The sequence below is a fragment of the Onychostoma macrolepis genome, chromosome 05, assembly GCF_012432095.1.
Source record: "Onychostoma macrolepis isolate SWU-2019 chromosome 05, ASM1243209v1, whole genome shotgun sequence".
NCBI classification, from domain to species: domain Eukaryota; kingdom Metazoa; phylum Chordata; class Actinopteri; order Cypriniformes; family Cyprinidae; genus Onychostoma; species Onychostoma macrolepis.
Genome location: NC_081159.1, coordinates 466,400 through 491,427, shown reverse-complemented (window position 1 = coordinate 491,427; position 25,028 = coordinate 466,400). Strand labels below are relative to the sequence as shown.

General features: G+C 39.6%; 1 protein-coding gene across 2 annotated transcripts; it reads right to left on the bottom strand.

The window, feature by feature from the left end:
• Nucleotides 1-2,674: 2,674 nt before the first annotated feature.
• On the bottom strand, nt 2,675-11,116 carry tbx3a (T-box transcription factor 3a). Of its 2 annotated transcripts, none has more exons than XM_058775250.1 (7): nt 9,739-11,116; nt 8,748-9,021; nt 8,234-8,380; nt 7,215-7,291; nt 6,794-6,951; nt 5,766-6,379; nt 2,675-4,512 (listed from the first exon to the last, which is right to left on the bottom strand). In XM_058775250.1, exons 1-7 carry the CDS (start codon nt 10,128-10,130, stop codon nt 4,111-4,113), a joined length of 2,064 nt encoding a protein of 687 aa, XP_058631233.1. In that variant the 5' UTR covers nt 10,131-11,116; the 3' UTR covers nt 2,675-4,110. The 2 variants fall into 2 exon arrangements, with proteins under 2 accessions (XP_058631233.1, XP_058631234.1); XM_058775251.1 differs by having other exon boundaries at nt 8,754-9,021.
• Nucleotides 11,117-25,028: the final 13,912 nt, after the last annotated feature.

Here is a 25,028-nt window from a genome sequence, read left to right as displayed (position 1 = left end):
AGAGTCGAACCGTTGCGTGTTTAGCCGTGAGCAGGGGTGGAGGTGTGCATATCACGTGCTTTTATAGATATGTGCATATTCCCTGTGATGAGCAATATAGAGATGAGTCACTGGAGCGAGTGTCTCTGTGTCTGTGAACGCCTGTGAGTCATCTGTGGCAACTTGTTGGCTATTGAGTGCAAAGTGTGTGTTTGTGTGGCAGCCATCAACCTTTCCCACATCTGGGTGTGGTAGAAACGTCAATATCATTATCATTAAAGGGCTTGTCATTTACTCCCCCTATATGTCGTTCCACTACTGTGTGGCTTTCTTTTTCTGTGGAACATAGAAGAAGATAATTTGAGAAAAGTCTCCTTGTTTTTGTCCATGCAGTGGAAGTCAGTGGGCACCAAACGATGACAGAATTTTCATTTTTGGTTGAACTATCTGCCTAACAGCTATGAATAACTGCATGTAAGAAGATTAGCATTATATAGTAAGGTGAAACATAATTCTGTTGTAATTGTTTAGTAAACTTTAACTATTAAGACACTAAAAATGTGGATTTTTAAATATTATTTAGAAATATAACACCATTGCGAGTACACTATGGAAATCGATGAAGATGGTTAGTTAATAAGAAAAAATCTATTATGTATAGATGTTACATATATACGTACATGCGTACATACAAACATATATATATATAGTACACACACACACACACACACACACATATACATACATATATATATACTGTATAAACACACACACACACACACACACAGTATGTAATTTATACTGAATTTAGTCTTTTATAAAACTATGAATTATGCATTTTTATGTATTACAGTTTAGAGAACATAAAACAGGGCTACATTTTTTTTCCACTCAAGAATGGTGTATTGTAATATGATCTCTGTCTCTGAGATGATTCTCATAAGCTTCATATCACCAGTGGATGGCGCTTTAATATCGCAGATCAGCAGCAGGTCGAACACAAAGATGGATCCTCATTACAAAATGTTCTTGATACTTGTTTTCAGGCTGTATTAATATAACAAATTATGCCGGTAATGCAAGGTCGAATGTTTTCATTTTAAGTTTAACACGTCAACAGAACGAATGATTTGCAATCAAACCATAATCATCCGAGTCACGGGTTCAGTCCTGCATTATCGGCTGGCAGTGGTCTTTCTTTGTTGAATATTTTGGTGGAAACTATTATAGTTGGGAAACAATCAAATAAGAATCATTTGAGAATTATTTAATAGTCAAGTCCACATTCTTTTGAAAATGTATTATATTCTCACTTGTTTTTTAATTGTATGTTATTATGTTTTTCCAAATTACGGTTGAATTATTTGTATTATTATGTATTTCATTATTAATAGCCTAAACAAAACAACAAAATACCCCTTTAGGATATTTTGACTCTAGGGGTATCTAGGAGTAAATTCCGTCATATTTTTATATAATATATTTGACTTTATTTCTCCCGCGGAACACAGAAGTTATTATGAAGAACACAGGTCTCCAAACAACATTCGACTCGTCTGACCTCGAGACATCTTTTGTGTTCCAAAGAAAAAAGACATGTATGGTATGGACCAACAAAATTAGCATTTTGTATAAACTATCCCTTTTTGACTGTCTCCAGTTTCCATTTCAATGGCACCAACCTTTTATGAACAATTGGCCGTGTCTGTTATCTAACAGTCGTATTTATTAAATATTGTTTTCTAGTTTTTATTTTAATTTTATAGTGTGTACATCAAACACGGGAAGGTTGTCTTCACCTCGACAGATTTCTACTGTCGTATGGTTTTGATATCATATATTTGTCAAGCACAGGAACACTGAAACAGGTCCGCCCTGTTTACCTCAAGAGAAGTTCAGCGATAGGCTACTTATTCAGCTTAAAATCCACCAAGATTGTATTTGTTATATTATAGTTTTGCCAGTCTTTCGTGTCGCTTAGTACATTATCGGTATTTGCAAACGGACCCAACAGTCTGCTTCATGACTATCAAATAATAATAATACGTTAACCTTTTTTTTAAGTGAACACTGGCGAGAACATGTGTTGTATGTTTGCATGCATGCATGAGAATGACCCTTTGCTCTTTGAAATGTACTTTGCCCTGTGACCGCTGGGTGGCGACAGCTTTGACTTTGTCAACAGCAGAACTCAGACGCTCCGTCGCCGCCGTGTAATAAACACGGCTCTGATAACGAAGGCGCCAGGTGAGCAATAGAAGGAGCAATTGCGATAGTTTACGTGGTGTTTACCACTGTTCTTCAGCGCCAACGCCGTTACTTATTAACCGTACTTTATACAAATAAAGATATAGTCTTGATAAACCCTGACTCGAGGATCCACAGAGTGGGCAGTCGAGTTATTTTACATTCTTCCAGGTTCACATCGGTCCACGTAAACACGCACGACAGGCCTTATAAAGCTCTCTCACAGCGTAATGTACAGATAGAGTGACAGCTCGAGATGTGCTATGCTTTCTTTCGCTTTCCCTACTTTTTTTGTTTTTTTGCTCTGGAACATCCTCCATAAACGAAAAGTAGCCTCGAAATAGTAACATCTATCAAACATTTGAATGAATGTTTTTATTATGAATACAAGAGAATCACTTTGTTTTGTTTTATTTGACTTTATTTGGTTAATTTGGTTGTATGCGCGTTGTAATGGTGTAGCCAGATTTGAATTCATGTCTATTACAGGTGGTTATCGTGTTGTAAGATTTTGTTCTTCTTCATCAGATCGTAAATTATACAAATTAAGTAAGCTGGAGTCCGAACACATTGGGAACACAGTGGAAAATCTTTATTTCCTTATGCTTTTTTGCACTTTTTTTATTTTTATTTATTTTTTATTATTTTTGGCAGTTTAGGCTCATAGGTCACAAAAAGTTCATTTAAACACACACCTTAGACTAAACCATTTTTAGTTGCTGTGAAAAGTGTCTTTACTTTCAAGCCATTGATGCATTGTGTTATCGCCTTTAATTTGTCTGAACCAAAGCACTTAAACACACAACAGTTAATCAAAACGATGGCACATTATTTTTGTCTGCTAGAGAAACTAGCACTGTGGTGTTACAGGTGAAATCCAGAGTCTGGGGACGCAAATGAGAACGTAATTAACAAGGAAAATGCTCACAAACTATTTTACACACATATGTCAACAATAAATTAAGTTAAGTTCCCTCAAACAAACAATCAAACAAACAAAGAACCTCAGTTATATTTACAAGCAATATTCATATGAAATAATTACATAAATATGTTATATATATATATATTGTTATTTACATTTGTATTTATTATAACCATACGATCCATTTTTGATCCATATGATCCCTTTTCCCAGTTCATCTCGAAGCTGTATTTTATAAGCAATTTTAGTACCGTGTCTGTTAATCTGGACAAATGATTAATCAGTGGTCTGTGGACTCATTGACTATGGAAAAATAATAAAAAGTCTAGACTGTCTTCCTTATTTTCACAAAAATAAATAGAAAAAAATTATATATATATATATATATATATATATATATATTAAAGATTGAAAAGGGTTTACTGCCGAACCTCCGTCACATTGCAAAATATTCTTAAAACTGTAGTGTAGATTCAGTTTGCGCTTTGACAATACAGACGAAAAAGCATTTAACTAAAAAAAACCCCAAACAAACAAACAAAAAAAAAACAGCAGTCTTGATCAAGTCTATTCTTTGACATGCAATATGCCTCCGGTAAATTATTTAATTCATTAATATGTTTTCAAACACATCCGATAAAGAGATATCAAATAAAGCAAGAACCGATTCAGAGTGCATATTAAATTAAATTACTATCACCCTGACGTATAACATAAAGAGGAGCAGCAGCTTTATTCAGTCTCTGACATCTTTGCCAAACTGTTCACTGTTCAATACTTCTCTGGTATTCAAATAGTTGGGGGGTTGGGGTTTGGGGGTGGATCAAAGTTACTGTTTTAATTTAACAAAAGAACAACATACATTTACGCGTTTATTTGTATTACCAAAGTGCATTTCGAGTCTAAACGTTTTCTCCGATGCAGGTCCGTAGTGTAAACGGGTTACTCGTCGTTAATGTCTATGGAGACACACTGCGCGCTCTGTCCGGTTTGGACTCGAGTCCGCTGACCAGGCGCTGGATGCTCTGTAACTCGCTGCTGGAATCTTTCTCGGAGCAGGGTTTCGGAGACAGGGATACCGAACCGGACGAGCGGCTGGTGATCTCAGAGTCCAGAGCCGCTGAAGCGTCTCCCTTCAGATCCATGGCACTGCTCGCCATCGGTGGGACAGCCGTCGTGAGCAAAGTGCTGTCGGGGACGCTCGGTAAAGAGTAAGGGCTGTACCGTAACCGGGGCCGCACCGCGTTCAGAAACTGATGACGATGAACCGATGAAGAGGCGGCGGATGAAGCAGCTGCCGCGGCGGCCATGTAGGTGTAGGGATACGGGAAGAGCCCTCCAAAGGGAGACATAGCCAGACCCTACAGAGATAGATAGATATTTAACAAAATAAACAACTGAAACATTTGGCGTTGATCATACACGTAAAGTATGTAAACTGACTTTAGAATCAACACATGAATTCATACATGGTGACCAAAAGGGAATAGCCTATATATAATAATTTATTACATAATTTTCACTAATAGAAAATCTGAATATGACCCTTTATTTAATCCTGCTTTTTCGTTCCCTTGTACCTAATATATATATATATATATATACCTTTTCCCTTGACACACACACACACACACACACACACACACACACACACATAGGCATGTTTTTTTTCTTCAGAAAGATGTCGTGGCCTATGTTATGTATATATACTGTAAAATATGATATCGTGCAATTGTCACCTTATCTATTTCTATCTGATTTAACCCAGCTTTTTTAGTATACATTGTGTATTTAGGTTGATGCATTCATTGCAAACTTGACTGTGACTTGATTAAAAAAATATTCAATAATTGACATGCTACTATTTTTGGTTATTTCATATATATATATATATATATATATATATGAGTTCAGATTTCAGATGCAAAAGCCTATATATATATATATATATATATATATATACACTGTATGAAGAGTTGAGATGCAAAAGCCTGTAAGTGCCGTTTGAAATTTTCTTCTAAAATGAGCATTTTTCTCAGGCTCTTTTGTGTAGATTCAGTAATGTCACATTAATGGCAATGAATAGGTTCTTGTCATCGCTATTAAAGCTAAATAACTCAACATAAACATAGGTGCCTGAGAAAAATGCTAATTTTAGAAGAAAATTTCAAACGGCACTTACAGGCTTTTGCATCTCAACTCTTCATATATATATATATATATATATATAGCAATTAATTTGTATAATATATAGCAATTAATTTGTAAAAAATATAAAGTTGTCAATGACGATTTCTGCTTCTGTCATTAACAGTTTTCTCTTTTTTTTACAAATTAATTGCGAAATATTACTGTCTGCACACATCCGTCAAGAACAGCTTTATTGCTAATCTTCAGCAACAATTGTCAGTTGTTCTATATTTGCTGACAATTTATGGACTGCACAACAAAGACCATTAAACACTGCAAGATATGCCACACCTCATTTTTTCCCAGAAGTCTCAAACGTAGCTACAGAAGCGCTAAAATACTCGAGTGTTTATAAACAACCTGCAGGTTAGGACTAAAGCATCTATGAAATGCTTTGACTGCTAATCATCATTAACAGGCTTACCTGCGACGCCAGGACATGTTGCTGAAGGTGGAAGGGCAGCGGTGCTCCCGTCAGGCTTTGCGAGGGTGATGGCATGCTGCTCGTGTCCATCGAACTGACCCCTCCGGAGGAAACAGCTGCCAGTATGGGGCCCATCCCTGCGGCCATGTTTGAGAAAGCGCCTCCCATATTGAACTGACCAGGGTGCAAGAGAAACGGATGGGCACCACCCAAGTGATTGAAAAACTGCTGGCCGGCCAAACCCGGCGGAAATCCGAAATTGTGCAAATGGTTTTGATTTAAGTGCACAGCGCCATCTGTTTGCACAGTCAATGGCGTGTAATTTTCTTTGCTCACTGTCCGGCAGTCGTCTGTTTTGGCCTGATCCGGACTCTTGAGCTCTTCACCGGACCGAGTGGTGCTAGAGATGAGCGTGATGGGACTCTGCCGCGAATCCCGTGTCTTTTCAGTTCTCCGCTGAACAGAGTCGCTTTCCCCGAACAGGCTTTTGCTTAAACTCGCATCGTGATCCTTGGAGTCCTCGGTCGTGGTGGAGATTTTGCTCGAGTCTGGCCCCTCTTTCACGTTTCCATCTTTGTCTTCGTCATCGCTATCTTCATCACTGTCGCAAAAATCTGTTGAGAGTGCGAAAGACCATTTAATCAAGTCGACCTACTTTATATTAGACACTTGGATGTGCCTTTTTTATAAATACAGACTGCAAGACACTACATGCATGTCGTTTAAAATCAGTAAAGGCACAGTTGGAGGCAATGCGAAAAGCTCGAGAAATAAATACTAATTTGGTGCCCTACAAACATAGTAACATACATACAAAATTGGGGATTTTGCTGCAACAGATTTTAATGTGTGGCATCTTGACATTCTACTTTAAGACAAAAACAAATGTGCTGCTCTCCAATTAGCAGTCTTTCACAAAAGAATTTGCATTAGTAAGGAAATAATTGTGCGATTTCTTTAGATAATCGTAGAAGAAAAAGCTTGATTTTGATCTGAAAGTAAATAGCGCGTTTGTCTGCCTCTCGTACCTTTTAAGTTATTCTGGCCAGCAGTTGAGACCGCAGGAGACGAAGCCTGGCGAAAGCATTTGAAGGACGCTTGTTCGCCTGAGGAATCATCTGATGTCCCGTTTTCTTTTTTCTGCTGCTCCTCATACGAACGCATCGATTGCAGAGCCAGCTGTTTTCTGTATGAAATAAAAGTCGACGGAAAATTGAGAAAACATATGTCAGCGTAAACCACCTTCTAATTGCATTAGAGTCAAATAAGACTGAACAACGCGCTTTTGAGTTTTTAGTTCATCTTACTACTTTACGATTAAAATGAATCCATGTAAAATGCATGACAACCGAACTTGCTGCAATAATAACCAACAGTGTCCTGAACTTGAGAACGTTAAGGAATGCTATTGTAGCTACAGGGTAAAATAAGCAGCTCGTTCAGTCGTACCTTTTCTCGCGTCTCCCATTTCCAGTGTCACGAAATCCTTTTGCAAAAGGATTGTGATCAATTTTCAGCTGTGTTATCTGAAATGTAATAACATGGAATCAATATAACATGAATAAAGATAACTTCAAGGTTTTTCAGTTACGTTAACCAATTGAATGCATTTTTTTTTTTTTGCTCAGGTGACAATTATTTGCAGCCTATTGAAACATATGCAAAATGCAGAACAGCTGTATGACTCACTACGATTACGTTAGGATTTTATATAGTTTAAAGGGCTGGCCTATATGCTTGTTCTGCATTAAAATACACGCATTACGCCTGCAGTGACTTGTCTCAAACTTTGGTATTTGTAGGAAACACGGGGGCATTTCCAGCTCATAAAAATTGAGAACCTTTTTATATCTACAACCTCTCAACATGAATTCAGTCTCCCCACCCTGACACCCCATAGGCATTTAGTGCAATAACAGTAATTTCCTAGAATCTTAAGGGTTACTTATATTTCAGCAGTTTTCTAATAAATTAACACACACACACACACATCATTTTTGAATCTCTTTTTCTCTTCTTCAGTCCCGTCCCACTATGGCTAGTCCTCCCTTCCTGCCTCCCTCCCTCTTCTCATTCTTTCTCTCTCTCTCTCACACACACACACACACACACACACACAGGTTTCCATGAACAAACTGTTGAAGATCTTCAGATTTTTTGACTCATATAAATAAATGAAAAATAACCTGTGCGTGTCAAACAGGAGAAAGTGAAAAAATGATGCGTGTTTGTTTTCTGTATTACTAGGCTTTGCAATATGATGTAGGCCTCACAGTGATACAGCTAAGAATAAGTATATTGTAGAAATGCACTGCATAATAACTATGTTCTAGACAAAAGTACCGAAAGCACAAAACATTACTTCTCCTGTAAGACCACTGTGTATGCTATTAAATATTTAGAGCAAAGTATTCAGCGCTGTGGCAGGTTAAGAGTTGAGTCAGATTCAACACAAACTTATGACCAACCTTGTCGTTCTGGTAGGCAGTGACAGCAATGAAGTCTGTCTCAGGGAACACGTAGGTCCTGAACGTGCTGTATGGGAGTTTCAATATGTCGTTGGCTCTCACAATGTGAAATCTTGGCTGGTATTTGTGCATGGAGTTTAGTATCGTCTGAAATATAAATACGATAGTATTTATAAATAGTATTTATAGTAATTATTAAAAAACACAGTTGACTTGCAGTAACATTTTAATAAATAGTAAAAAAAAAAAATCGCATTTATTGGGCACACTTTCTGCATACCCTTAAACAAGATGAAGCCTGCATAGTTTTTGACAATATTTGTGTGCACGTAGTCGAAATTAAATTCAAATTATAGCTCATTACAGATACAAACTTTTGGACAGTGCGAAGTCTTAAGACATTTTGTAACGAAAAATCCATATAAATACATGCAAACACTGAACACACGTATTTAAACAACAACAACAACAACAATAATAATAATAATAGTAATAAAGTTTATACAAATCTTACACTTACAAATCCATGCTTGTCGGAGATGTTATTTGTCAGTTTAAGTTTGTGAAAATTGACGACTTTAGACATCCATTGCTCGCCGGTGGCCGGACTGTCGGGGTGAATGTACATCCGTTTTGGCATTTCGGGGTCAGCCTTTCCTGCCACCATCCAGCGAGAGTTGTGAAATTTATACCTGCAGTCATCAGCCGCAACAATATCCATCAACAGAATATATTTGGCCTTTTTGTCCAAGCCCGTGCATCTGACTTTAAACGGAGGGAACATTCGCCTGCAGAGAAGATCAGAGATAAATTAGCGGAGTTTTATCGAGATCCAAATTCTTCACTTTTACTGGATGGATGAATTTTGCTGTCTAGAGAAACATTAAATGCAAAGACCTGAAATGATTTTGTTGTGTGTAGATGAAGGGCTAGGCCCAATCATCAGCCCTAACTTGTGAAACACCCCCAAATCTAAACGCAGTGCAACAATAAAAAATGCTAAACTCTTTAATTTAACGTTTCGGCAAAACTAAGTAACAAATCAAACCTGACTGAAAGCAACTTTACAATAATGCAATTTTGGAGCAAAATTAACTGTGCATGTTATCTACATTTAATTGTGATATTAAGTATAATACTTGGTATTACAGACGTGTGCATGCACCAAAATAAAACGATAACTTAACTAATTTGATAACGATTACTTTAACAACAACAGCAACAACGATGAATTTCGATTCAGACATGTTTAGGCCCATAGTTCAAGTTGGGATGTATTTTATACGTTGTTCAAAAAACATACGCCCAGACAAAAACAGAATGAACAATAAAAAGCAATAGGCCTGTCCAGCTATCTTGCCACATGTGCTCCTCTAAAGAAATCTGTGAGTCACGCAGATCAATAAATCAATCAGAATTCACGTTTGATAGCGACTATAATCTCGGACTGTGTTTCATTTAATTAAATTCGGAGCACAGCTGATTTATGGAATAATTCCGGTTACCTTCCAGATTTAGTGATGACCATTTCTGTGCCGCGCTTGTGGAAAAGCTCCCAGAGTTCCTTGGCTTCGAGGTGAACTTTTGGGTCGTCTTCAACCTCCTCCTCGGGCTCAAGCGTCTTCAGAGGCCGGAGATGCGCGGTGGCGGCTTGGTGTCCCAGTGAGGAGAAGTGAAGGCCGGTCTCCGCTGCGCCCATCAGCTGCTCCATTATTGGTTTGCCCAGCGCCCCGGGCAGAGACAGCGAGCCGTTGGGTGGCAGCGCCAGGGCCGGGAAGAAGGGCGGCTGGTGACCCAGCATTGCGCTCATGGCAAATTCCGGACCCCGGTGAGGTAAAAACGGGTGATATGCCATACTGGATCCTTGAATAAATGGATCTCTCATCGGGAAGCTCATGCAAGTCCAGACAGCAGATGCGATGTTCCTTAAATCGATGTGCAATCAGCTTAATATCTGCGCCGGAGAAGTCCTTCACCAAGTCCAGCGTCCCTGCGACGCGTGAGTCTCTTAATTGTTTCTCTAGCCGGATTCCAACAAAGTATCTAAAAGAGAAAGTGAGAAACGGCTATCCATTAATCTTCGCGGCTTGTCTTTTGGCAGTGCGCTATGAAATCGAGAAAATAAAAATAAAAGAAACGACCGAGTCACTGTGTGTCAGCTCGCGGCGCGCGTCGGTGTCCTTTGGATTTCTGTAAAATAGACATTCCGCTAATAATGGGATCGTCCCGAGTCCTGCCAAAGAGATGTGTTGAAATATTTCGTTGCCTCGGAATAATTCCTCTGTCTTTACTTGTTGGAGGTATACACCTTCACACGCTCACACACGCACTTTCTCTCCCGCACACACATTTCAGCGCGATATGCGAAGCACAGGGTCCAGCACAGAGATATTCCCAGTGCTTCTGAACTCCATAGGCTTCGGTGGTGTGGATGTGTTGCGTGTTTTGAGCAGAAGCCCGCAGTTGATTGGCTCTTTGACGCTTTTGGACCAATTGTGTCGCTCTGTAGGCGTGGTTTTAACAGGTCGGGTGGAGGGGAAAGACTTCAGACTTATAAAAAGGTGTTGGAGAACTCGGTTGCTGCCGCCAAACAGCGCTGCCTCGCTCGCTGTTGTGTGAATATGCCAACATCATTAGGACACGCATCTGTCGGTCTGCGGGACCCAGAGAAGCTGAACTTCCAGGTCTCCTGCGCACAGCGTCACTGTTGGCCTCTTTTCGCGCACAGAAGATCAGATAGCGCTCCAGACGCGCGTTTTACCTGAGAAATTCAAAATCATTTTTGGTATTGGTTAAGAGATGCGAATGATTCATTTGGAGAGCTTGCGGTTCATCAGCATTAGCGTAATGTTGGAAGTAAACTTTGTTTTAGTAAAGTGTTGCGCTACGAATAACCGTATTGTGCAGTCCTGCAGCTTTCATTTATTATTATTATTATTATTATTTATAAAACATTTTCAAAGCGTGGTCATCAAATTGTAATATTGTCACCAGGACGATGTATATCTAACCATACAGTTCCGCGCGCTTGCTTTTGGCAGTCAGCGAAATTTAATTTAATTTAAATGTACAGCAGTTTTAATATGGGGTTAGATCACTATATATATTTATTTACTGAATATTTTTCATTCAGTTTACTCCCCACACACACACACACACTTTCTCTCTCTCAAGATTTGTTTGAATGAGACTATACAAATATTTCCCTGATGTGAGTGTCACTATATTGTTCAAGACTCCAAGAACATATCAAATAACTAAACCAAGTTTAGTCGTTTTTAAATCACTGGCAACTACACTCGACCAAACTCGCCTTATTAAAAATATAAATGCATCTTTGGAGGGAAGATGTGATTAGATAAAAACAAATAAATCAGCGTATTGCAAGAACAGGCTGTTGGTTTCACTCAATTATCAGTGGCTTGCTCAATTTTCTCTTTCGAAATGCCGCAGACAGGTCGCATATTACATTGTTGAGGCGATAAGTGAACGCAGCTCACTGATCTGTCCTGTTTGTCCAACGACTGGCGCCCCATTCAAAACACTGGACTCATTCACACGTAAACAACAGAGGGTCGTGGACAGACATCTGAGTTCAACAGTGCCTAAACACTGACTCAATTATCTAGTCAGCAGAGCAGAGAACCAGTTTGTAACATTTATCACCCTTCATCAAGTGGCCAAATACTACTGTCACTGCTGTGTTCTCAAAAGGAGGCATATCTGTTCTGCGCAGGTTTAAACAATAGCGCAACAATAATCACGTTACCTATTTTTTATTTTTATTTTCTTAAATGCACACTAGCTATAGGCAAATATATTGTCTATGAATATTAAACGAAAGGCTGTGATGTGATTTGTTATTTGGTCGCTATGCGCCCGTGTGCAGTTTTACAAAAGTGTGCACTTTATAAAACGTATTTTAGCCTTGTGCAGTTAATGAAAATAACACTGTGGCATGCAGTCTGATGCCCCACTTCCTATTTAGAGTAGCCTAATCAGTATGATTAGGATTTTGAAATACTATTGTCTCTAGATATGTGAGCGTGGTTGTGTGTGTGACCCATAAGCGTAATTATGCTATTCGTATTTATAACTAGAAATTATAATGTGTCCAAAACCTGACAGCATGCTCGATATACGCTACTGTATCATCGATGCTCTCCCGACTCATGCATCAGCAGCATGATCTGCTGATTTCTGTGTTTTTGCCCTGGGGGTTCATTTATTTTTTAATATTTATATCCAACTGATGCACAAGGGAGGGGGCAGCGAGCGTTACAGTGGTGTTTGTGTTATTTTAGTGGCTACCAAGTTAACTGAAAAGCAACCTCTGCAGATCGGTCAATATACAGTAAATGTTATGTTTCTCATGGATTACAAGAAAAAAAAGACGTATGATAGAGCAATGAGAGGTGCTTTGACAGTGCCGCTCCTCCTTTCTTTTAATTTAAAACAATAATGTATACTGATTAATGGAGCAAGTCAAACAGTCATCCATTGAATCCGCTGAAACATTTAACTTTACCCATCAATGTTCAGTCCTCTCAGTATTTTTTATTTTTTTACGAAACTGAACCCAGTATTTCCGCGATTTGTGCAAACAGATATTTTGGGATGTTTTCTTGATTTTATCTGTGAACAAATCCATTGTGGTTCTAAGAGATGTACAAGTTCATGGGAAAGCCTTCATGATCAATCAGCAACAACAGATCATATTTAATGCAGTTGCTCCATAATACTGTTTCCTACATGTCGAAGGAATGCATACCAGGCAGGCAAATCCTTTGCATTCTTCTGAGGAATTCAGCAGTATTCCAGATTGAGAGGGATTTCACTTAGAAGTTTTTAATCTATTGGCACATAGAAGTCTTTTTATCTAATATAAAAAATAAAGGGAAAGTGTATATCTACAATTTCAAGTTTTGCACCATTTTTGCCAATACTTATTCATTTCTAATGGTCCTGTGGTGTGACAAATGATTTTTAAAATACAAATATAGCCTCTCAATAACTATGAGTTAAAAATGCATAGTAAATGTAATATTATCTAGTAATGCATATAAAGAATTAGCAAATAATGCTTAAAAAAATGGAGTATACCATGTCACACTGTGGGACATGTCATATTTTATGTCAGCTGAATTTCTTTCCAGCACTACCACATTTTTATTCCATAAATGCTACAGTAAATGTTGTGGTAAGGTTGTTTTTTTAGGTCTTGTCCTTTAGAGCATGTACACATATTTTCATCTGCATTCAGCTTCTTATATTTCATTACTGCTCTCCCTGCAAAATCCTTCTCTGCATTTTAGGCTAATTTTAAAGGAAAAACTTGCTGATTTGTGGTCTCCATAATCCCTATATATAAGCTTTTATCAAGATAATTCTGAACTGTCCCAACTGGATCAAGAAAATTAAATAATGGACAAGTTAAATATGAAATTTCAGAGTATGCTGTGTATGGTAAAGTAAACTCCTTTTACAAGGATACTGTTCTTGACACATGATTGGTGATACATGGGAACTATAGCAGGCTCACTGCAATTATTACACTGATTAACTCATTTAAGAGCTGGTTCATCTAATCTTGTTATGTTCAGTGTAAATATTTACTCCTGTAATGAAGCTTCTTGAGGCTGTAATAACCTTGTCCTTCATAATCAGTGTAATCTGCTTTTGTGTGAAGTGTATGTTATCTATTGTACTAGATGTTGCTGAAGTTGCCACATGTGTCCATTACAACTATCTGTCTGTCATTTTAAAGAACCAATAAATGTGATACAGCTGAAGATGAGCTGTTGCACAGGAGTCCATCCATTACTTTCCGCACCACTCATTTCAATGCTAGGTGATTGTAAAATCTATCATAAAATAATCTACCTGTTTTACAAATTTTTAGATGTTTTTCTCTCTCAAGACTATAAAACTATAGGTCTTTTCTCGCCAAAAAGTAGTTTATATTTTAATATAATTATACTAACCCAGATACTTAAAAAATGGCCGATTCTATATTTTCGTACCGATTTTTGTATCAGAGATGCGTTAATGGATACGTGCCTCTTTTTTGGTTATGTGCAGACAAATATTGTAATTAATTCTGGTAAGTCTTGTGGAATGTCACGTCATTAAAAAAAAAAAAAAAAACCTCTGTAGGTACTTTAAATTTCAAATGCATATCAGAGCCTTTGTGCGTATGTGTACGGAGTCTCGTGATCGCTGAATATATGCTGTAAAGCATGCTAAGAAATATCCAGCCCTCACTTTATGTTAAAGCTTGAATGTTTATCTGTTTTCCGTATGGCTGACGTAAAGTGACTTCTTGAAAACGAAAGGAAGTCGATTGCGGTTTTGAGCTTTCATGTATTAAAGTTCCCACAGCTGTTTTGCATGAAGAGGGGGAGTGTTTCAGAGTCTAGCGAACCTGATTGGAGCAGAAAGCACCAAATAAGATGGAAGTGAGCTAAAGAAATAGCTTCACTCGTCTAAACGTGCAATATTGACAGCCGAGTCCGGTGACTTCTAGTTTTTCACTTACACACTAAAGGGGCATACAGAGTGTTTTCATTTCTTTAACAACTATATGCAAAAACACACACAACCGTGTACGGTAATACAGAGTTTTTCAACGCTGTATCCAAGCCACACTAAAGGTCAACCTGAAAACTTAATCGTTTCCTTACGAAGAGATTTCAAATTCAAAGGTGTTGAACTTAGGCCAAAATCTTCAAACGTTTCTCTATCACTAGACTCCAGCGTGAAAACATTACCAAACAGTGAAATTGCCAGCAGAGGCTGATAACATTTTTTTTGCAAATTGATGGAGTTGGGAGTGCAGCTTCATGCACATTTATTATTATTTTTATGGAAAATTGTATTTAAAACATGCATTGTATGAAGTCGTACGAAATTGCCCTTTTGTAAAATAGTTGCGTGCAGGTGGCATTTTAGAGATCTAGTCATTTAGCCTCCATCTGAGATCTTTATAATGGTAACATAGGGGAGGCATATAGCCTATAGGGAGGCACTTACATTATAGATGATGTGGTTTAAGGTCTAAGCGCTGGTCTTGTACAGTAACTGCTGTCATGCAATATGTAACTGCTATACAACTGGAGCAATTTTTTAACGTGGATGATGCTGAAGAGATGAAAGAGAAAGTGGGAAGCGATTATTTACCACACGCTCAATTTTCTTTTCAAACTACTCAGCATTGATCATATTATTTCTCTATTGAAATTATATGCTCATACTGTTCACAGCAGACTTGCATAACACCTTGTTGTCTGTCATGTAAATTTAGACCTGCGAAGTATTTATTTAGTAGGCCTAGGCTACCATTTTAACCAATGCATTGTGTTTTCTTATGTGCACTGGCTTTGCAACGCATTAAATCGTTTTTGAAGTGTGCCTTTTTCTCTAATATAATTGTGGAAGCAAATCCGAGTTTACGACACTTTTAATTCTAGATAATCATGCTTTTGAGAAACGTACATAAGTAAATAAACAAATAATCCAGTAACTAATATTTAGTAGCTTCGCAATACCCATTTATAGACCTTTCAGCATCCACGTGTATGTGGGTTCACACAGGCTACGACACAAAATAATTGTGTTTGACTCTCAAAATCAAAACAAGCAAACTCATACTTTCTCTGATTTCAGCTGATTTGGAATTTCATCCCATTCAAACGCGCCGTTCAACAAACCAATTAAAATCCGATTAGGAAACATTCTGGTTTTTAGGCCGAGGCAGCGAGAGCCCATAACCTCTGAGCATCGGGGTCATGAACTAATAAGATCCACGGCCCACAAAGAGGCTGCAGAGCTGCCCAAATGTCCTTAGCGACCGACTGTGGCCTATGGACCTTTGACATACATAGAAAATGAATTGGTCGCTGTATTAACGAGGAAGGTGGGATTCCAGTTAATTAGTGGCGATTGGATAAGGGTGGACATTATATGATTTGTCCCCAGTCCCCAGTTTGTTGTTGGGGATCAGCTTTTGTGTGTGTTAAATGAGAAGTGAGTATCGCTGTGCCTGTGTACAGTGTGGTTTTGTGAACTGGCGACAGCTCCAGTCCATGGGAAAAAGGTAATCACAGGACCTCATTATCTCATTTTTCTCGCCATCTTTAGGGGGCAAGCCCTAATCAAGCATGGCACCAACTCTCTCTCTCTCACACACACACACACACACACACAAACACACACACCTCCTCTCTCGCCTTTTGCACGAAATGCAGGCTACAATAACAGTGAAAAGAAATTAGTAAATGAGGGAAGTGTCTGCGGCATTCTGTTTAGAGTCCATAAAGACGAACGAGAAGCAGTTAACAGCGTGATTGTGCAATCCAGTATAACTTCTGAAATACATTAAGGATGCTGGTAATGGTTTGCTGTATAGTCGTAAACTACCAGTTGGTGTTAAAAGTCAACGCAAATGTTAAAAAATTGAAGAAAAAAAAAGTTGATTTAAACTTGCTTTGACTGTTTGTTCAATGTCAGCGTCCACTTTTAAAAATCAAGACTGTGCTCTAATCAAATAATTCTTAAATGATACAATAAACACGCTTTTTTTTTTAAATGAATGAATACATTTATTGATACCAACTAGTCCAATAGAGTCACAATAATGCATGATCTTCACAGCAGGACTTCTAATTTTATTATAACGGGTAGACAGCCGTCTAGATATTGCATCAGCATACAAGTAACAAATGTGACCAACATTTTAATGATCCATTTCAGATCCATTCCCTATACCCTGCAGATATGACTCCTGCAATCAAAAAGCAAAGATTGTCAAAGAGATTTACACCTGTCTCGTTGCCCGAACAGACAGCCCTCAGCCCATAGATTAGACTGCTGGAGCCAGGTTGTCTGGAACCCGTGAGCTACTTCACCCTAAATCCGGATTAAACATGATAAAATGACCAGCAAAACGCCGCTCGTACATGCACGAGATGAAGCGAACCTCAACGAACGCAAACCAAACAACGAAAGTAAAGCGAAATTGTAAAGCGCCAACATTGTTCCATATACTTGCCGGTCCAGCGCGTCTCTGCTCTCGTAGGAAAGTGTTTTATGTCATGAGATTATGAGACTCCAGTCCGATGCGGGTCACTGGACCCAAGACACTCCCGGTTAGAGGGAGTAATTTCTCAACAAGCCTTTTAAGTTGGCAGGCGAAGGCGTATTATGACAGACTTCCCTATTTTTCTCTTCGAGTAACCAGCAGGCTACTATAGAGCCCATGTTTCATAATGTCGAAGGAAACATCTATGACTGCAGCCAACAATGAGATAATAACCTGACCGAGTCTTTGATGATGTCGATTATTAGACTAGCGTGCTTTATTTGAATCCCAGTTGGAGGTTTTAACGCAAAAGGTTTTCATTTAATCTGGAATGATGCCAGACAAGAAAGATGACAATTTGCACGGAACATGTGAAAATGATTAATTAGCCTAATGCATTATAGATATATAGGCTGCATATATTTTTAGTGTCTTGTGTAGTCTAAGTTTCTTTCAGTGAAATGGCAAAAAAAAAAAAAAAAAATTAAGCTAAATATTAACTGTGTTAATATAGTTTAAATGTGGACAAATTCTATATTTGTTTTAAGTGAATCGTACAGCCACGTAGAATGTTATTCGGTTCTAATCGACAGAAAACGTGTTCAAACTAACATGATTAAAAAGGACTCATTAATTGCCCTGTGCATTTAACCCCGAATCCTGTAACAAAAATATCACTTTTAAATATTTTCATTTGTTTCTAAATTATTTATGCACTTTTATAAGATACAGTGCAAGCTGTGAAAAATGAGAAAGTTTAAATATATTGAAGCTATGGTTCAATAAACGGCACACACACACACACACACACACACACAAATAAATATTTTCACTTTAGAGAACATAGTTTTGATGTAATTACATCCCATTTAAATAATTAATTAATTTGGCTACTTATTTTTTAAACACTCTTTTCTTTGCGCAGACCTTTAGGTTTTAAGTCTATTAAAGCTGAATTCAACGCTACATTTCGCTTTCTTTGTGATATAAACTTAATAAAAAATATGCTATATCTATAGAGAATTATCATACATTCGCTCAGTACACTAAACTGTGATTATAAATAGTTAATTTTTAATTTTTTTTTAAAATAGCTAATTTTTAATTCTCTAAATCTTTTTTTTTTTTTAAATCTTATGTGCATCTGATTAGTTGAAATGACGCCGTGAAAAGTGTAGGCTACATTTTCTACCTTTAGTGAAAAGTATTCCCTGCTCTCCACTGATCCTCTCAATCAGGAATATCAACAGGTTGCTGCTCTCAGCCATTAAACAGGTTTTATGGATGTGTGCGTTTGTAAAATGAATTTCAATTTTGCTTTATTGTCTAGGCCTGCATGCTTGAAACAGGTTCTGAACGGATGACAAGCAAAATAAGATTAATTCGTATCAACTCTAACTTCAGATTTCATCGGACTTTACGTTTATATTCGCATTTGTAAATTAAAATCGCAAATTATGCATGCTTCCATTCATTCTCTCAAACACAGCAGCATGTGCAACACCGAGGCTTGGTGAAATTCTCAAAATTACTTAGCGGATTCTTTCTTATCTGAGGTTTAGAGAGACGATATTTGATATTTATTCTTATTTAATGTGTAATGTTTTCATTGTTTAATTGAAATGCTGCTGTCGCCCTTTCATTTATGAATAAATAACTTTATACAATATTAACACAATTGAATGCAATTAATATAATAAAATACGTAACTACGTACAAATGCTAAAAAATGTTTGCTTTTGCTTTAAATTGGATCAATATATAAACATATGGATCAATGACACCGAGAAGTTGATTTCTGGTGAGATATGCAGTCAAACTTCCCGCGCTCTTTTGGGATCAGTTACATTAGACCAGGTCCATCCTCCATACACTCTCCAACACTGAGATTTGTTATAATAACTCTTTGCATCATAACCATAATAGCGTAGCAATCACATATTTGAATTTACTGCTGCTGTGCGCAGCGGCTTCTCAGTGCCATGAGGTTACATAAACCACATGGCTGGTGTGACCAGAAACATGATCCAGACATCATTCTTGAAGCTTGTCCCTTTGGGTGAAAGGAGGGGTGTGAGTTATGGACATGTAGCTTTTCCATTTCAATAGCCCATCTGGGTTTCTACTGTAAGACTTGCAGCATGAAATATTCAGGGTTCAGTGAAAATTGATCTGATGGTCTAGAGTGAGGCTTCTTTCCCGTCTTTAGCAATCTACCCCTGAGACTGGTAAGCAGCAACCAGTCACACTGCAATATTTGGTATCAGTGCGTCCAGATTAGCTTGCAGCCTTTGCACAAGCACAGTCTTTATATATATATGTATTTATTTGATATTGCACATGTATGCCAATCACACGTTGATCACCATCTATCACAGTGTGGACCAACATCAAAGAATCTAGATTGTCTGATTACACAATTTAGATTATGTAATCAAATAACAAAAAAATTAAGTACTTGTAATTAGATTATATTACACTGCTTATAACCAGACTACAGTTAATTTTTAGTGATTACATATTCAGACAATAAATTATTCCCAATTTAATTAATTCTTCTTTTTTTCTCTCTCTTTTACATTTCTCATTACACTGATATGCATTTTTAGTTTATATTTAGTTTATGTTTTTATTTAAAAAAAAATTCATTTTATTCATTTTACTTTTTAAAAAATGCAATTTATTATTAGCTTTTCATTAATTCACTAAACCCAGATTTATGTTCTTAATAGCAAAGAATAAAGCATTTCTTTCTCTTTGTGTTTTTATATTAATGTGGTACAAAATAATCATAAATCTATATGATTAATGAATTAGGTCAAAGGGAATCCAAAAGTAATCAGAAGGTAGTCAGATTAGATTACTTAAAATGTGTAATTTACTATATGACATTACTAACCACATTTTTTTTTTTTTTCATGTAATTTTAATGGGCTACAAATTCAAAGTCATCTTCCCAGCACTGCAAAGAAACACACATATTCTCATGGCCTCTTCAACTCAGCTGTGTGTTTGAATCTTAATGAGGCCTTGTTTGTTTTGACACTTTTCACTCGTTTTTTAGAAACCAATCCGGGCATGCCCACCCATCCACACACACTCGTGCACAAATAATCCAGATTCCATTGTCCACCTACCGACAGTGTAAAGCTGCTACGTGCTCCGTGAAATGTCAGGAGTCCTCTGCTTTACCTTCGAAGTGCGAGAGGCACTGTGCCTTCACCAAAAACAAAACAATCTGAGGAAACTGGGAACAATCATAGGCAGGCTCCAGTGAGCTGCCATAAAAAAGCCGACCGCTCCTCGCCTCCAGTCCGCTCTATGACCTGATGAAAGATCAATGAGCAGACCGGGCTGCCACTGCACCCTCCAGTGCAGCAGGAAACAGACCAATAAAAAAAGAGACACCAAGGCCTCTCGCTTTCCATAAAACAAGTGCTACTGCACTGTATATGATTGGAGACTGTCTGCAAACTCACACGTGCATTTATCACACTGTGGATTGGAGCATGTCAAGCTTCGGTCCTTTTAGGTGGAGAAATATGATGTTGTGTGTTAGTGTCCAACACACACACACACACACACACACGCACACACAGACACAGAGCAGATGGCTGGAACAGGGCTTTTTCTCAGAGAGAAGCAGCTTTGGTTCGTCGGTGCTGCTGCTCCTGCTGGATGGAATGCAGAAATAGAAACAGACAAAAACCTGTCAAACTCAACTCAGCTAAACAGAATACGTCCATGAGCCGTGACCTTACTCGAATGTTTTGGAGATTGGCTCTGTGAGTGAAGTTGACTGTACATTTGCCTAAACTGTCTGTAAGGGACACTGGAGAATTGAACCGCTGAACATGCCTACACTAGACACTGCACACTGTAAAACATTTACAGTAAAAACCAGCAGACATTGTTGCCAGAACTTTTCCATAAAAACAATATTTTAGGTTTTACAGATTTACAGTGAAAAAGCATATATGTGACCCTGGAGCACAAAACCAGTCACAAGGATCAATTTTGGAAATTGAGATTTATACATCATATAAAAGCTGAATGAATAAGCTTTCCATTGGTGTATGGTTTGTTAGGATAGGATAATATTTGGCTGAGATACAACTATTTGAAAATCTGGAATCTGAGGGTGCAAAAAAAAAATCAAAATATTAAGAAAATCTCCTTTAAAGTTGTCCAAATGAAGTTCTTAGCAATGCAAATTACTAATCAAAAAGGTTTTGATATATTTGATCTTTACTTAATATCCTAATGATTTTTGGCATAAAAGAGAAATGTATAATTTTGACCCATACAATGTATTGCTGGCTATTGCTACAAATATAGCTGTGCTGCTTATGACTGCTTTTGTGCTCCAGGGTCACATATGTTATGAAGCAATACCAGCCTACTAAAATAACAAAACGTCTTTTGAACCTTTATATTACTGACTGAAAAGAATCAAAAAGCATAGAAGGTGTGTTACGTGAAGCAGACCCGACACAGAGGAGGATGGAATATACACAGGAGTTTATTAAGATGAGCAGACGGGTAAGTATTGCAGGAGGACAGAGATGCTATTAATGGTATTGAGGACTGACAAAGGATATCTGTGGATGGTTGTATCACCAGGAACTCGTGGAGGATGGGATGTGCACACACCTCGGCTGTTGACTGACTGCTGGATGGGATGACAGATGAAGACAGACAGGCGTAGGAGACACAGGGAAACACCGATGATCCGGGAGAGGAGGTAAGTAATCGAGAGGTAAGTTTCCAGACTTGGAGGGTGAGAGTCCACTTCGTGAAAATCGAGATCGGACAGTGACTGGTGTGAGGTGTGTGCTTAAGTAGTGTCGATCTTGATGAGTGTTGATGAGGTGCAGGTGGTGTGGATTAAAACTCAGGTGACTGTGATTGCTGTGTGTGATTGGTGGAGGAGCCTGGTTGATCCGTGACATTACCCCCCTCTCCACGGCCCGCTCCTGAGGGCCGAAGGAACCGGCGCCGTGGTGGTCTTCCTCTGGTTCTAGGTGCTGGACGGTTGGGGAAGTTTGAGTGGAATTCCTCTATCAGAGCTGGATCCAGGATGTCGTCTTTGGGAATCCATGACCTCTCCTCTGGTCCATACCCCTCCCAATCAACGAGGTACTCCAGCTTACCACCACGGCGTCGGGAATCCAGGATGGTTCTGACCTCGTAGACTGCTCCGTCCTCTAGAATCAGTGGGAGAGGGGGTTCAGTGGTGCGGCCAGGCTCTGTGGATGAAGAGACAGGAGGGTGATAAGGTTTGAGGAGTGAAATGTGAAAGGTGGGGTGAATCTTGTATTGACGAGGTAGGCCAGGCAGGCGCAGTCTGATGTCTCGTGTGGACAGCCAGACCTTCTGACCAGGCTGGTAAGGGGGTGAGTCGGAGCGTCGAAGGTCTGCCGTCAATTTGCGCCTGCTCAAAGCTCGCCGAAGGTGGTGGTGTGCTTCGTCCCAGACCCTCACGCTCTCTCGGAACCAGTGGTCCACCACAGGTACATCCGAAGGTTCCCCGTTCCAGGGGAATAAAGGTGGCTGGAAACCGAGTACGCACTGGAAGGGAGTGAGTCCAGTGGTTTGTTGACGAAGGGAGTTCTGGGCATACTCGGCCCAGCCAATAAACTGGTTCCAAGAGTGCTGGTGGCCGTGGCAGAAGGTTCGTAGGAAACGACCGATTTCTTGGATCTTTCTCTCTGTCTGCCCGTTGGTCTGCGGGTGGTATCCAGACGAGAGACTGACGGTCACACCTAGGAGTTTGAGGAAATTCTTCCAGACTCTGGAGATGAATTGGGGTCCACGGTCGGATACGATATCCTCTGGAATGCCAAAATATCTAAATACATGGCTAAACATTAGTTCCGCCGTTTCCATGGCTGTGGGTAGGTTCTTTAGGGGGATCAACCGGCAAGACTTGGAGAATCTGTCCACAATGACCAGGATGCAGGTGTTACCCTTGGATGCTGGTAAGTCGGTAACAAAGTCTACTCCCAGGTGTGACCATGGTTGATTAGGTATGGGCAGAGGGAGAAGTTTTCCTGCGGGAAGGTGGCGAGGACTCTTGGACATGGCGCACTCTTCACAACCCTGGATGAACCTTCTCACATCCCTAGCCATATTCGGCCACCAGTAACAGTCTTTTAGTAGCGAGAGGGTAGCGTTGGCCCCAGGGTGACCAGTGCCCAATGAGGAGTGTGCTGTATGGATGAGTTGGGTGCGTTGGAGCCAAAGAACATACTGTGCTTCCGGAGGGCAGCCCGGCGGAGTGACCGTGGAGACATTGGAAGAGGGAGTAGAATCTGTGTTCCATTGGATCGGGTTGATAAACATATTTTCTGGGATGATGGGATCGGGTTTGTCTTCTGCTTCCTCCGGTGCATAAAGTCTTGACAGGGCATCGGCTTTGACGTTCTTGGGACCTGGGATGTATGTCACCTTAAACTGGAAGTGAGTGAAGAATAGTGCCCAGCGTGCTTGGCGTGGGTTGAGTCTTTTAGCCTCCTTGAGATATTGAAGGTTCTTATGGTCAGTAAGCACGGTAAATGGGTGTTTGGCTCCCTCAAGCCAGTGTCTCCACTCCTCGAGGGCCAGCTTGATGGCTAGAAGTTCCCGGTTTCCGATGTCGTAGTTACGCTCCGCCGGGCTGAGTTTACGGGAGAAGAAGGCACATGGATGGAGTCTAGAAGGATACCCCTGCTGCTGGGAAAGGATGGCCCCTACTCCTGTGGTGGAAGCATCCACTTCCACTATGAAGGGTTTCTCCGGATCTGTATGCACAAGGATGGGAGCTTGGATGAAAGACTTTTTTAATTTCTCGAAGGCTTCTTGGGCCGCTCCGGACCAGGACAGAGACTTGGGCTTATTGCAGAGGAGGTTTGTGAGTGGGCTGGTAAGAGTGCTGTAGTTTTTTTATGAATCGGCGGTAGAAGTTGGAGAATCCCAGGAAGCGTTGGAGTTCCTTGATGGTTGTGGGTCTCGGCCAGGTCTTGATGGCCTCCACCTTCCCCTCGTCCATCCAGATGCCACTACTGTCAATATGGTAACCCAAAAATTGCACGGAAGGTTGATGAAAGGAGCATTTCTCAGCTTTGAGGAAGAGATGGAATTGTCGTAAACGTTGAAGGACCTCCGCAACGTGGTGGCGATGTTCGGCCAGGCTCCGAGAGTAGATGAGGATGTCATCGATGTACACCAAGACGAAATGGTGGAGAAACTCTCGGAGCACCTCGTGCATGAAGTCCTGAAATACGGAGGGGGCGTTGACTAGGCCATACGGCATAACCAAGTATTCGTAGTGTCCAGTTGGAGTCACGAAGGCAGTCTTCCATTCGTCCCCCTCACGTATTCGGATGAGGTTGTACGCGCTGCGGAGGTCTAGCTTAGTGAAGATTGTGGCACCACGGAGATGTTCCAGAGCTGCAGGGACAAGAGGAAGTGGGTAGCGGAACTTCACTGTGATGTTGTTGAGTGACCGGTAATCGATACAGGGCCGCAAGCCTCCGTCCTTCTTGGCCACAAAAAAGAAACTGGAAGCAGCAGGGGAGATGGACGGTCGGATGTAACCTCGTTGGAGGACCTCTTCTATATACTCCTCCATGGCCTTCTGCTCTGGGATGGATAGAGGATAGATTTTTCCTTTGGGCACTGGCTCACCGGGAAGCAGATCTATCACGCAGTCCCATGGCCGGTGTAGAGGTAATT

Excerpts from the sequence above, each read along its gene's own strand:
- tbx3a (XM_058775250.1), bottom strand. The coding sequence starts at position 10,130 with ATGAGCTTCCCGATGAGAGATCCATTTATTCAAGGATCCAGTATGGCA. Across the intron at positions 7,292-8,233 it reads CTGCCTACCAGAACGACAAG|ATAACACAGCTGAAAATTGA; the intron begins GTTGGTCATAAG and ends ATTACATTTCAG. Across the intron at positions 6,380-6,793 it reads TGGCCAGAATAACTTAAAAG|ATTTTTGCGACAGTGATGAA; the intron begins GTACGAGAGGCA and ends CACTCTCAACAG.